The sequence below is a fragment of the Naegleria gruberi genome (genome assembly GCF_000004985.1).
Source record: "Naegleria gruberi genomic scaffold NAEGRscaffold_54, whole genome shotgun sequence".
In the NCBI taxonomy this organism is placed as follows: Eukaryota; Heterolobosea; class Eutetramitea; order Acrasida; family Naegleriidae; genus Naegleria; species Naegleria gruberi.
Genome location: NW_003163273.1, coordinates 214,267 through 228,192, shown reverse-complemented (window position 1 = coordinate 228,192; position 13,926 = coordinate 214,267). Strand labels below are relative to the sequence as shown.

General features: G+C 32.6%; 8 protein-coding genes across 8 annotated transcripts in view; 4 read left to right on the top strand and 4 right to left on the bottom strand.

The window, feature by feature from the left end:
* The window catches only part of NAEGRDRAFT_72622 (uncharacterized protein), a gene marked incomplete at both ends in the record, with an annotated part of 2,928 nt that extends 1,934 nt beyond the window's left edge, over window positions 1-994 (bottom strand). The window contains 3 exons of the mRNA XM_002672304.1: window positions 20-611; window positions 668-786; window positions 926-994. Of these exons, the coding sequence (XP_002672350.1) occupies window positions 20-611; window positions 668-786; window positions 926-994 (780 nt within the window). The remainder of the gene's footprint in view (window positions 1-19; window positions 612-667; window positions 787-925) is intronic.
* A 1,524-nt stretch (window positions 995-2,518) lies between these two features.
* Window positions 2,519-2,941, top strand: NAEGRDRAFT_72621 (uncharacterized protein; the record flags this gene model as incomplete). Its single annotated transcript, XM_002672369.1, has 1 exon — window positions 2,519-2,941. One exon carries the CDS (start codon window positions 2,519-2,521, stop codon window positions 2,939-2,941), a length of 423 nt encoding a protein of 140 aa, XP_002672415.1.
* Window positions 2,942-3,492: 551 nt separating this feature from the next.
* Window positions 3,493-4,926, bottom strand: NAEGRDRAFT_72620 (uncharacterized protein; the record flags this gene model as incomplete). Its single annotated transcript, XM_002672303.1, has 1 exon — window positions 3,493-4,926. One exon carries the CDS (start codon window positions 4,924-4,926, stop codon window positions 3,493-3,495), a length of 1,434 nt encoding a protein of 477 aa, XP_002672349.1.
* Window positions 4,927-5,249: 323 nt separating this feature from the next.
* On the bottom strand, window positions 5,250-6,593 carry NAEGRDRAFT_52322 (uncharacterized protein; the record flags this gene model as incomplete). Its single annotated transcript, XM_002672302.1, has 1 exon — window positions 5,250-6,593. The coding sequence occupies one exon, from the start codon at window positions 6,591-6,593 to the stop codon at window positions 5,250-5,252; it is 1,344 nt and encodes a 447-aa protein (XP_002672348.1).
* A 546-nt stretch (window positions 6,594-7,139) lies between these two features.
* On the bottom strand, window positions 7,140-8,210 carry NAEGRDRAFT_72618 (uncharacterized protein; the record flags this gene model as incomplete). Its single annotated transcript, XM_002672301.1, has 1 exon — window positions 7,140-8,210. One exon carries the CDS (start codon window positions 8,208-8,210, stop codon window positions 7,140-7,142), a length of 1,071 nt encoding a protein of 356 aa, XP_002672347.1.
* Window positions 8,211-8,431: 221 nt separating this feature from the next.
* Window positions 8,432-9,433, top strand: NAEGRDRAFT_52320 (uncharacterized protein; the record flags this gene model as incomplete). The annotated part of the gene is made up of 1 exon (XM_002672368.1): window positions 8,432-9,433. The coding sequence occupies one exon, from the start codon at window positions 8,432-8,434 to the stop codon at window positions 9,431-9,433; it is 1,002 nt and encodes a 333-aa protein (XP_002672414.1).
* Window positions 9,434-10,346: 913 nt separating this feature from the next.
* NAEGRDRAFT_81256 (Ku70/Ku80 beta-barrel domain-containing protein) lies at window positions 10,347-12,767 on the top strand (the record flags this gene model as incomplete). Its single annotated transcript, XM_002672367.1, has 2 exons — window positions 10,347-10,487; window positions 10,573-12,767. The coding sequence occupies 2 exons, from the start codon at window positions 10,347-10,349 to the stop codon at window positions 12,751-12,753; spliced, it is 2,322 nt and encodes a 773-aa protein (XP_002672413.1). The 3' UTR covers window positions 12,754-12,767.
* Window positions 12,768-12,988: 221 nt separating this feature from the next.
* The window catches only part of NAEGRDRAFT_72615 (uncharacterized protein), a gene marked incomplete at both ends in the record, with an annotated part of 3,267 nt that continues 2,329 nt past the window's right edge, over window positions 12,989-13,926 (top strand). The window contains one exon of the mRNA XM_002672366.1: window positions 12,989-13,864. Within this exon, the coding sequence (XP_002672412.1) occupies window positions 12,989-13,864 (876 nt within the window). The remainder of the gene's footprint in view (window positions 13,865-13,926) is intronic.

Genomic DNA, 13,926 nt, shown 5'->3' with positions numbered 1-13,926 from the left:
TTCTAAAGTAATCATCAACGGCAATAGGAGCATCATTTTCAACTTCAACAGTAACAGTTGAAGAAGCAGTGTCATTACCATCTGAGATTGTGTAATTAAACTTTTCAATACCATTGAAACCAGTAACAGGAGTGTACAAGAAACCATTGTAAGTGTCAACTTCAATGGATCCCAAACTTTGAGCATTACCACTGATAACTTGTTGATCAGCGAAGCCAGTAACATACAAGACATCATTATCGATATCACTAATTCTTTCATCATTGTCACCAACATAATTGAAAATATCGACAAGGGCCTTATGAGCATTCTTGGAAATCTTCTTATAGATTGGAACAGCTTGAGGAGGTCTATTCAAAACTTGAACAGTAACAGTAGCATTGGCTGTAACAAAGGAATTACTAACTTCATAACTGAAAGTGTCATTTCCAGAGAAAGAACCAATGGATTGATAAACAACTTGGGAACGAGAAAGGATCTTGACAGTACCATACTTTGGTTGATTAACAATTTGAGTCAAAGTAAGATTACCACCACGTGGATCGTTATCATTTATGAGTACATCGACAGTGACTGGCATTCTCTTATAAGTAGAAGCAAAGTCATTGGCACTGTGAAAAAGAATTTAGATTCGTAAATTAATTCGAATAAATTAGATAATACTTACGCAACTGGTGGATTGTAACCAACACCAACAGAAACCAAGATAATGGTTGCAACGGTTGAAGCAATTACCAAAGCTGTAATAATTGCACCAATAATTGTTTGGGTAATAGTACCACCTTTCTGTTAATTCGAATTCGCAATAGATATTTGTGTATATTAAACATTTTCGCATGGAGTGTGAAAAATTATTGAACGCCAAATGTCAAAAGTATAGTGCGCAAGCAAGTGTCAGACAATAAACAAAGTGAAATCTACATACCAACAATGAAAGGTTGAAACCAACTGCATGTTTAGCAGCGGTTGTGCTACCAAGTACAGTATTAGCCATATAATATTCTGATTTTTTTTTAATGATGAAGAAATGGTTATGATAATAATGGATGCCGTTAAAAGAAAGGAAACAGCTAATAGGTGACTCATACGATTCCAAGTCGTTATTTGGGATGACTCGCCTCATGATGGTGGGATAGATGATGGATTTTAACCTGTTGCATTTCCGACACTGACAGGTTGAAACTGAAAGCTCGCATGGTTGATATTGAAATTTGCTTCTCTTGTTGATTCGCTGAGGTTTTGTAAGTCACCAAATATTTGATAATAGGTTCCGTTTTGTTAATGATTATCTTATTGAGGCAAAATGATAATTTTCTATTGAGGAATGAAATTGGCCAAATGAATACAAATAGGAAGGCAAGATTCGGAAGGGATTTAAAGGCAGGTGAGATGAGTTATTTTCGGTTACCAAAGCACAATAAGAGCTGTGACTTTCATAAGGTGACACCACAGTAAATGACATCGGGTTAGATATCATCAACTTCATAGCGATAATGGGTTTTGAATATTCAATATCGAAAATGTTGTTGTATAGATTGTAATTGCATTTCAACCATTTAAATACATTAAATATCAAAGTTCCTTTCTTGTTGTTTTGTTGGATAATATATATTGGAAAAGCCTTCATGAAGGTTGTCCACTGCATTGCTCTGTTCAGGGGTTCCATAATAATTGTTAGTGCTGAAGTTAATTTTGTTGTTTTAAAAAATAAAAGAGAATGCAAAAATTGAATTAGATGTGATGTCTTCATTGTGAATAGAATTTTGAACATAATATTGGATTTTCATCTTGATTTTTGTTGAGAAAACGACAACAATTTCCTCACCAAACTAATTGTGTCAGGGTAATTTTGCAACTTTTGTGTTCCGTAAATTTAAACTACAAGTTTTCATCAACAGTAATGATTGATCATATTATTTGATAATTAACATGTCCATTATTCTAGAATTGCGTTAGGATTTTTATCTAGCTTGGAACAAATAATTTGATTGGCTTGGAGTTTAATTTGATTATTATTAATTGTGCACTTCACTGATTACTCATCAATTTAAATACCTTTGGTTCCCACACACCTGACGAAATAAAGTTATCTTAAAAGAATATATTAAGGATCATGATATTAATACTATCCAATCTAGCACTTCCTAATTCTCAATGAGTATAATATCGATCACTAGTACATTACTGCGATCCTTAATCGGCAGATTAGTGGATAAAAAAAATATTTAATTAATCATCAGAAAAATGGTCGTTAGAATTGAAAGCAGCAAATCATCAAGTAATTGTAATTTTCATTGTTTATTGTTTATTATTTAAGGTATTAATAACTTTGTGTATAATTAATTGTTTAGGGTTTAATGTTCCTGATGAAATATGTAGTGAAATATTAACCTATTTAACCATGAACGACAGTTCATCATCATCATGGTTCATATTAAATAGTATTGTATTGGTATCCAAGCAGTGGCTTAGAGTGGTGAGGAATCATTCAAAACTCTGCCTTAATTTGCATTCCGAAATGGACAACCAAAGAGCAACGTTCCTCTTAAAGAGTCAATTTTTAGAAAATATTGTCGATTTAATAATTGATGGAGACTTTGATCAGCCACTAATTGATGGTGAATTGTTTTTGGATTGTCTTGAAAGGATGATAAATTTGGAACATTTATCAATTTCCTGCAATAGTATTCGTAAGGGAGAGTTTTTACAAAAACTGGAACAATTGAAATCATTAAGAATGAGTATGAATTGCATGAATATTGAATCCATAAAGCTACCAAAGCAATTGACCTGTCTTGACGTTGAAGAATGTGGAATTAATGTTGACAGAGCAAGTACAATTAGCCAATTAGAACAATTAAGATACCTCAATGTTAGTAACAATGAAATTGGGATTGAGGGAATGAGATTGATTAGTAAAATGAAGAATTTAGAGACTTAAAATGTCAGGATGTAGAATTGGTGATGTTGGAGCTCGAATTATATCTGAGATGATTTAATTGAGAACACTGGATGTGTTAGATAATAGTTTGAGTGAAGAAGGAGCCAAATCAATAAGAAAATTAACCAATTTGACGGATCTTGACATTGGAACAAATGAATTTGGTGCTTTGGGTGCCCAGTTCATTGGTAATTTGAACAATTTAACAAGACTCAATATTTCATACTGTCAATTAAGAGAGGAAGGTATAAGATACATTTGCCAACTCGAAAATTTAACAAAACTTGATGTTTCTAGTAACATGATTGGTCGCGAAGGATCAGAATGTATTGGAAACTTTTAACCTCAGTGTTGAAGGAAATTTAATTGGAAAAGGAGCTTTCCACCTTATACAAGAATTGAAACATTTATCTAGTCTTTCATTGATAGATAATGAAATAAGTGAAGAGGACGAAGAATTGATTCTTACAATGACAAGTGCGTCATCTATTTCAGTATACTTTTAAGAATTCAAAATATAAACAGTTTGTTGAAATCAGTAATTAATCCTATTAGTTTATTAAGGTATTTCCACCAAACTTTCCATTAATATAATTCTTGAATTCTTCTGCTTGTTTTTCATTAAATTTCTCTTCCACATACATGTCATAATAATGATTCATAGCATCTTGAAATATTCTTGTAGAAATGGATTGAACATTTAAATATTTACCAGCAAATTCAATTACAGAGATTAGTCCAGTGGGAGAGAAACATTTAGAGTTTCGACAATTATTAGCCACTCTTCGTATGAAATGATCCAATTTTTTAAATCTAACTCCACAAATATCAACTAATATTTCCATAATTGGTAAATAAAATTCCTCTTCTTCGTAAAAATATTCTAGAATTTCATCGGTTGAATATCTTTCGTCTTGAGTTTCTATTGAAATTATTGCACCCTTCTCCACCATTGAGAGAATATCATTTGCTATTGAAATATTATTCAAATGTGCATTGTAAATCATTTCACACAGCAGAGAACATCCATAAATGGGTTCATTCACAGCATGATTAGTTTCCTCAACAAGAAACAATAGCATTTCATAGTTGAATTTCCCAAAGTTTCGAATAAAATATGGAAGTGAATCTAATTTGAGAGAGAATTCCTTAGTGGCTCTCCTTAACACTGAAATATCATTTAGAGTTTCGTCTGAGAGTAACTTTTTGATAAAGAAACTTTCTTCATACTTTGGCAATGTTTGAATTTCTAATGTCTTGAAATAAAATTCGAAAGATTCCCAAGATCCATTAGCTTGGCTAATGAACTTATTAAAGTGCGGTTCCAGTAAGTATTTTCTAAATCGTTCAGGGTTTCGTTTCTTTACCAACTCTACAAACTTGGTCGAAAGCTCTAAATGTTGTAGCTTTCTCAAGTCAGCACGGGAAAACAGAGTTTTCAAGAAATTATTCGAAACTCCAAATCCCTTACGATCACTCAACTCTCTTTTGAACTTTTGAAGTAATCCTAGCTCCTCATTATCAAAAATCGAATAATGACCCATTCGAAACAAACCCTCTATACATTTCAGTACTGAAATTTCACACTTATTAAATAAAAAATCCAAAATCTCTGTCAAATCTCTAGTTCTATAATCTCTGTTTCTAATATTGAGCACGAAATACGAAGAGAAAATATCTGCTAAACTTAATTTACCAAATTTCATTTTTCCAATTGACTTGAGAGAATATTTCTGATTACTTTCTAATAATTTGATTACTTTCTTCCAAATTGTCGTTCCCTTATTAGTTTCATTCATTTGATATTGTGTTAACATTCGAATAACCTCCAACAGTAAATCTCTTCTCCTATTTTCCTCTACAAACTGTCTAGTTGCTCTCCTATACGAATCTCCATAAATTTCACTCAATTGTCTTCTCTTTTTCAATGGCATTCTGTCAATAATCAAAACTTTCTCTTTCCATCTCAATCTTGACAAGTACATTTTCCTCTCCACTTCCAAATCAATCAATTCATTCATCACCCATTTAAATTCCTCAATTTCTTGTTGAATTTTGTAAAATTCGTGCGCTATTAGAAATTTCAAAGTGGAAAACCAAAACATTTCATAATTTGTTAAATCATGCCAATTTTTACAGACTCGTAAAATATCGTGATCCGTGTGTTTGGGAAGAAATGTGAAAATGTGGTGCAATAATTCGTGTGGTAGATGTTGAGCCATTTTTTTTAAATTTTTTTTGCCAAGTTCATCATTTTGATTTAGATTCGAATAAGATTACAATGAGAGGATTTTTATATTTTCAGTGATTATTCAGTAGTTGTGTTATGATGTGAATTTTGGTTGTTTTCGTTTTGATTGGAAGTAGATAACAAAATATTGCACAACGATTGATCTTCAATTTCTTGTTGTGAATCATTTCCAATATTTGTAAGAATTTCCTTAATTGGTGATGCAATTGAATTCAGAGAATTCTGTCTATTGACTTGCTCTTCCAATTCCAAAACCAATTCTTGATTTCTTTTTGAGCTTTCCTTATAATCATTCTTCTTTTTTTTCAAGGACTTTAGTTGACTAGTCAATTCATTCACCAATTTCATTTGTGTTTCGTACTTGCTATTTAAATCAGAAACCTTGTTTTTCAATTCCTTGTTTTCTTCAGCAAATCTATCACGTTCATAACAAGCTTTGAGTTCACTTGTTTCAAGTTGAGTGCTCTTTTCATCTAAATTACCAAATCTTGTCATTAACTTCTCCATGTTTTGAGTAGTAAGCAACATTTCATTCTCAGCCGTTTTGGTCAATTCAACCACTCTGTCTCTCAATAAATCTCTATCTTGTGAGGCATGTGTTAAAACTTTGATTTCCCCTTCCAACTGCTCGTTTTTTTGCCTTAATTCCAAATATGCCTTTTTATATTTGGCACTTTTCTTCTCTTGTTCTTTCATATTTTTCGTTGCACTCTCAATTTGATTTTCAAGCACGGTAATTATTTTTTGATACGAATTTTTACGTGATTCAAAAAGACTTTCTTTTGTAGAAATAAGTGCATTGTACCAAGAACGAGTTTCTTCCAGATTTTTCAAATTCTCAGTTTGTTGTTCTTTCAGCATTTGAAATTGGTCTTCATTTAGTTGAACTGTCTTTTGAACAATTTCATTCTTTTCCCTCAATTCTTCACACAATTGATTCAACAGATTCAATTCTGCCTTATCTTTTTCAGAGGATTGAATCAATGATTTGTTTTCATCTTGCAATTCATTGATTTTTTCACTGAGATTCTCATTCATATTTCTATGTTTAGTGCACTCCTTCTCATTGCGTGCCAGATCATCAACAAGATTCAAAGTTTTTTCAACTTCCTGAGCCAATTGTTCTTGCAATATTTCAACCTTTTGTTCTAAACCATCCTTTAACAATGCGAATAGTTGATCATTTCTTGTCGTGGATTTTTTACAAGAATCTATTGCAAGACGAATCTGCTCAAATTCTTGTTTTGCCTTTTGGTATTGCTCTTCTGCTTTGTTTCTTTCCTGTTTCAATTGTTCTTGCAATGCTTCGTTCGTTCTCTGCAATTTTCCACTTGATTTCTCTAAGCGAGTCATCACTTCTTCTTTTTGTGATGATTTGGCTTTTCCATCCTCAATCTCCATCATCAATTTATGAACAACTCTCTCACAAATGCAAAAACATAGAAAGATCAAGCTAATTTCCATAAATCTAATGAATCCGAGCACAAAAACAACACATTCCCACCATCTCAACGATCTACAGAATTCCTTCGAGCACTTTCCAAGAGACTACCAAAGGAGAAGGCAAACTTTTCATGATGGGAAAACAGGGTAGACTTTTTAGAGAAGAAAAACACAATCATCATCCACGAAAGAGAAATAATGCCACACCAATGAAAAACACTCTCTGTATCAAGAGTCTCATTGTTGAACAACATTTTTTTCAGTGTTGCGTTGGTGTGTGGGTAATTTGGTGTGTTTTAACACGTTTACGTAATACTTCACGGAAATTGGGGAAAAAACCCAAAAATAAATTATTTAATCATGAGTCTTGTTAAGGAAAGTGAAGAAATCGCACAAAAAAACATTTCAATCAAGTCAACACGTTTGAACATTTTTTGAATGTTTGTGTGTGAGAGTACAATATGGAAAGTGTGGAATAATCATCATCAGTTCATATACAATTCGTTAATAATCACTCTTATTGAAACCTATTTCTAATATTACCAATTGTTTCATTCCACCAAATAGTTTCAATACATTTTCTCCAATCTTGTTACAACTTATATTCAAATTCGTCAGTTGAGTCATTGAGAGAATTGATTGAGCTCCTTCATCTCCAATTCCATTCATGGAAGCATTCAAATACTTGAGATTTTTCATCTTTTCACTTATGGATAGAATTCCTTCATCTCCAATTGCATTCGAATCGACATTTAAATTTGTTAAATTTTGTAAAGTACAAATTGATTTGGCTCCTTCTGGTCCAATATTATTCGAATCAATACGTAGAGTGGTTAATTGCTTCATTTCACTCAGATATTTAGCTCCCTCTGAATCAATATAATTGTAACTGACATTAAGAATTGTCAGCTGTCTAAGCTCACCTATAAATTTTAATCTCTCTGAATAAATTTCATTATTACAAATAATTAATTGAGTCAATTGAGTCAGTTTACCAATATACTTTGTACCCTCTGGTCCCAAATGATTTCCACTAATATCCAAACATGTCAATTGCTTCAATTCACTTATAGACTTTGTTCCTTCTGATCCCAATTGATTGACATTAATGAAAAGACTTGTCAGATTTTCCAATTTACTTATTGATTTAGCTCCTTCTGGTCCAATCCCATTAAATAATATTGAAAGTGATGTTAAATTTTTCATTTCCCCAATAAAACTTGCTCCTTCCACTCCAACTCGATTATAGTCAATTGAGAGCCGTGTTAATTTTTTCACAGCTTGTAAAAATCGAACATCTGCAATTAATCCTGGATTCTCAACTGTAACCTCCATAATATTATCCAAAAATTCGCTTTTCATCAAGTAATCAACTCGTTCATTATTAATTTTATGTTCGAAATTGAGAGAAAATTTGCACCGTTCCTTGATAACCCGAAACCATTGTGAGGAGATTTTTGTGCAATAATTCAAGACTATCCACGAATCTAAAAACGTGGAAATTTCAAAACAAATATCATCGGAGAAAATATGTGTCGAGTCGGTGTGTGAATTGGTTGTGATGGTTTCGTCCATTTTTTTTTAATAATTTCTAATAAAAATTTTAATTGTTGAAGGAATAGTATATTAGTTGACAGCTGCATCATCCTCCTCTCTCTTGTAATAAGTTCTGATTTATGATGAACGACTAATTTTGGAATTTTCCAAATAAGGATAATTTCTAATAATTCTCAAAATCCAAACTCAATATTTCTAATAAAAACTGCCAGAAAAAAATGAATCCAACCTATCCCTACATGTATCATCCAAAACATGCTCACTACAACAAGGAGCATACCAAACATCCACTCAACCTCGTTCCACAACATGAATCGTCCAGCTATTCGAATCAATCCACTGAACAATCACCTCGAATCGAAATTCCCAATCAACAACCTCAACATATCAACGTTAAACTCTTAGAATTTGGTCATATTTACTTCTTTTACAAGCCAAAAGTCATGCAAGAACATGTCAACAATTTGGATCAAGTTCAGAAACTCTTAATGGTACTGAAACCAGATCAATCTCAAGGAGAATTGAAGAATAGAGTGATTATTATTCCAAAGAAGACACTTCCTAAACAGGGAGAGAAAAGACTTGCTATTGTGAGTCAAGTAGATTCGTCTATTGATTCGATTGTAAACGAAAGTTTGTCAGAAGAACATTATGAAACCTTTACGAGAGGAGATAGAGTCATTCACTCGAGTAGACCACTTGCTTTCGGATTGTATGAATTGATTGAACACAATCAGAATCATACTCACCTTTCGTATGTGATTGAATTTCCGAAATTCTTAGAAAATGAATCTCCAAACAAGATTCAAACTCAATTTGGAATTGAACATGCTGGTACGATGGTAGTGAGTGTAAAAAATCCTCAAACTAATCTAAACTATTCGAAAGGTCAAAGTACTTCAAACTTGTACAATCCAAGAGAAGATATTTCAATTCATGGAAAGGAAGAGGAAATTAAAAAGATTTTCGGTGAGAGAAAGTTTCACTCTGCAAACCCACCTTCCTTATTAAGCATTGAGGAAATGCAATTATTATTGATAGGAACAACACTCGACTCAAATGATAGAACTGTTCAACAATGGAGTTTGGAATTGGAACAAGAAGCTCATGAAGAAGTTGATTCGTACATGATAGATTCGAAAGAAGATGAAGACGAAATGGGTGTTGAAGTTATTGAGAAGGAATTGAATTTACCTCAAGATACACTAATGGATTCTCTTACAAAGGGAAAATTCGTCTAAATCATAATAAACTAACTTTTCTTATTCTAAATCCTCTTCAACTTGAACGCACTGGATAAATTCATCATTTGAAAAGACTTGTTTCATTTCTCTTATCATATTTTGGCTCCTTCTTAATCTAAACAATTATGTTTAATATTCAGCGATTTCAATTGAGAAAATCCACCAATAGCACCAGCTCCCCCATTCCTAATTCCATTATTTTCAATTACAAGTTCAGTCAATTGATTCAATTCACCAATTGCCTTTGCTCCTTCATGACAGCTTCTTAATCTCAAGTTTCGTTAACTGTTTCAATTCTCTCAATATTTTCAAATTATCTAAACAAACATTTTCACGTCCTATGAATAAAGTTTTTAAATCTTTAATCAATGAAAGAGAATTCCAGAAATTTCCTCCAACACTTTCAACATTCAAGAAAATTAAATTCTTTAAAAAAGGACTATGGGAAAATAGTTCAATAGATTGGTTGGTGATGCATTTGGTAAAGGTGAGAGAAAGTTTCGCATTTTCTTTGATTATTCGAAACCATTGTTTGGAAATTAATAAACAATTTTTCAAAATAAACCAAGAATCAAGAAATGATGCAATTTCATAACAAATATCATCAGGAAATGGGGAACCTATTCCGACCATCAGATCATCATTTGTTGTACTATCGAATAAAACTGATGAAGAAATAGTTTCATACTATATTCATACTATATTTTTTTGTTTTACTGATTCAAGGATTGCTCCTTCACGGTCATTTCTCTATGTTCTCAATTCGTCCCACCTTAATAAACCAACCGACTTGAATCCATTGTTTTTTGTTCAACTATTGAAAGGAAAACTTTGGCGCCAAATATTTTCCACCATTTAAAAGAAAATAAAAACAATCCGTTTTAATTTAAAAAATTCAAAAAACAAAAAAATGAGCGCTTCTTCGGTTGCACCTCCACCAGCTAAAGAAGCCTTGGTTATTATATTTGATGTTGGTAAATCGTTGGGAACAAGATCGCGGGATGAATTTGAGAAGGCTAAAAGAGCCATTACTCTTCTCATCAAAATGAAGGTTAGTAATTTAATAATAGGAAATTCATTATCATCACCAAATTCATCATCACGATCAATATCTATTTATCATTCGAATGAAACAGATGAGATATAGTCCAAAGGATGAAGTAGGATTTGTTCTTGTTGGTACAAAGAAAACTAAAAATCATCTCAATGATGAATACGAAGGAGAATATGAAAATATTTATATTGAACAAGCTATTGATACGGTATCATTGGATCTTTTTAAAATTGTTGATAGTATTAATATTGACACTATCGGAATGTCACCTGAAGGTGATTTATTTGATGCTGTTATTGTTGCAACAGACATGATCAAGGACAGATGTGGTAAACGTAAATATGCCAAGAGAATTGTTATTGTTTCAGATGCTGGTGGAACTGAAATTTCAGTTGATAATGACACTAGAGAAAATATTTATCAAGGAATGAGGAATCAAGATGTTAAAGTTAATGTTATTGGTTTGGATTTTGTAAATACAGAAGTTAAACTTGAAGATGATAATGGAAAGATTGTTGGAAAGACACCAAAATTGAGAAATGAAATCTTCTTATGTGATATGTGTAAAAATGTTGGTGGTATTGTAATTCCAATTCAACAAGCCATCGATACTCTTTTACTATTCAAGAGTAAAAAGGTCTTGTCAAGAACAACCTTTAGAGGAAATTTAGATATTGCAGGAAATATCAAGATACCAGTTTGGGTTTACAAAAAAACCGAAAAGACCTCTCTTCCAACAGCTAAACGTCTCTCCCTTGTTTCTAGAAGAGCCAACACAGGTGGTGATGGAGATGTTCAAATGGAAAGATGTTACTATTCATACGATGATCCAGATAATCAAATTGAAAAGGATAAGACTGTTAAAGCATACAAGTATGGTAAAAACTTTGTTCCTTTCAATATTGTTAACGAAAAGGCACTCAAATACAAATCATCTAAGGGTATTACTGTATTGGGATTTACAGATGAAAAGAATATAGATAGATCTCACTTTATGGCAGAAACCTATTCATTCATTGCCAAACCAGATGATCCATTTGCACAAATTGCATTATCATCATTTATCAGAGCCCTTTCTGAATTGGAAATGGTCATGATTATTACATATGTATATAGAGACGATCTTGAACCTAAACTTGGATTCTTGTACCCACACATTGGTACAAATTCTGAATGTTTATATTTCAATGCACTTCCATTTGCTGAAGATATCAGAGAGTATCCATTCAAATCCTTCTCTACAGTTAAACATTCTGAGGAACAACTTCAAGCAGCTGAAGATTTAATCAAATCAATGGACTTGATGGATGCTGATGAAGATGAGAATGGTGAAAAATCCGAAGCTATGAAACCAACCTGTATTTATAATCCACTTGTACAACACTTTTATGATTGTCTTCATGTGAGAGCTCTCAAACCTAATGATCCACTGCCTCCTGTTGAACCACTCATTACAAAGTTTTGTTATCCTGAAATGAATCCAGAATCATTCTATTACAAATTAATGGAAAAAACTAAGGAACATAGACTTAAATTCAAATCACTATTCCCAACTAAGGAAGTTGAAGCTGACTCAAAACTAGGAAAGAGAAAATATTGGTTTGCTATGGGAGAAAATGAAATTACACTCGATTCTTACAATTTGGAAGAAGTAGCAGAAAATGTACAAGGCACAGCCCTTCTGGAATCAGATCATGTTGGACAGGTTGTTAAACGTCTCAAGGATGGTGCCTATGATGGTATGAGTGATGCTCAATTCAATGAAGTACAACAACGTGTTGGTCTTAATAATTTATTTATGGAACAAGCCAACTCTGTCAAGACAACAAATCCAACAAAGGATTTCTCAGAAATGCTCAACAGAAAGGATGTGGATATGGTCGATAAAGCCATTCAAGAAATGCAAGTTGTCATATTTAAATTGGTCAATGATTCTATTGAAGATCAATACTATGAAAAAGTCTTGGCCTGTATCAAGACATTGAGAGAAGGTTGTATCAGAGAAGCTGAACCTAATCAGTTCAATAACTTCTTAAAGAAACTCAAACAATCCTATTCTAAGGGTAAGAGAGAAGATTTCTGGTGTTCCTTCATTGTACAAAATAACATTTCCCTCATCACTCAAGATGAATGTGATGAAAGTGAGGTAACAGAAGATGAAGCCAAGAAATTCCTCACTGAAGCCGTTATTGCTGCTGTCATTCAAGAAGAGAGTGAGGATGAAAAGATTGGTGATAATGATCTCTTTGATCAATTGGAATAAATAACATTGTTTTCAAATACTCCTTACCAAATAATATTAATTAAAATTGTAAAACATACACAAAAAAATGTTCAATCCTTCAACAGCAGGATTTCATCCCTTTGGAAATCCAAATCATCAGCAACAACAACATGCAATCTCGGGAGCACCACCAACACAACAGACAACACCTCATTTGAATGTTGGTGTACAACAAGGTATCATTGGACATAATTCCTCCCCATCCTCCATCATGATGAATAACAATAGAAAAAGTCTCCTCGATAGCCTTCATCAACAACAACCAAATAATAATAATATTACACCAAATTCAAGTCTTTCATCTCCAACAGCAGCAACGAACGGAATGATGAATGGATTTCAAAGTAGTCTATTCTACACTAATACCAATCATAATGTTAATAGTAATAATAATAATAACAACAACAATTCAATTCTGGGAGGAAATAATCTCATTCCAGGAATGAATTATTCTCACTTTGTACAGCCACATACAAACAATAATACGAATAATAATAACTCTCTGTTGAATCTTTCTCAACAACAACCAATATCAACGAATAATCCACATAATGATGGCTTTCAATTATTGGGAAATAACAAGTTATTCTCTCATTCTCCGAGTAATAATAACAATTTAGCAAGCAATCTCTTACGAAATAATAATAATTTATCCAATAGTAATTTGACAAATACAAATTCAAATCCATTTGGATTGTCCTTGTTGGGTTCCTCTACAACAGAACCTATTGGCACAAGGAATCATGTAATGAATGCTCCTCCCATGGGAAATATGGTCAACAATGGCCTTGTGAATAATAATTTGGGTAACAACTCCTTTAATAATGGCCTGACTGGTAATTTAAACACTGGTGGAAGTAGTGGTTTACATGGCGGATTGGTCAATAATTTGAACAATCCTTCTAGCTCCCTGTTATCATCATTTCACAATGATTTTGGAAATAGAGCCTTTCAACAACAGCAACAACAACAATTTAATAATCTAAATCTATCTATGGGCAATACAAATAGTGCTCTTGGATGGAATAATAATATTGGTGGTGGAAATAATCTTGTTGGATTTAATACAACAGGCAACAATGGTCTTGGAGTGAGTAACTCGGCTAGTGGTGGTTTAATGAACAATAACCCAAATGGAGGACAACTTTTAAT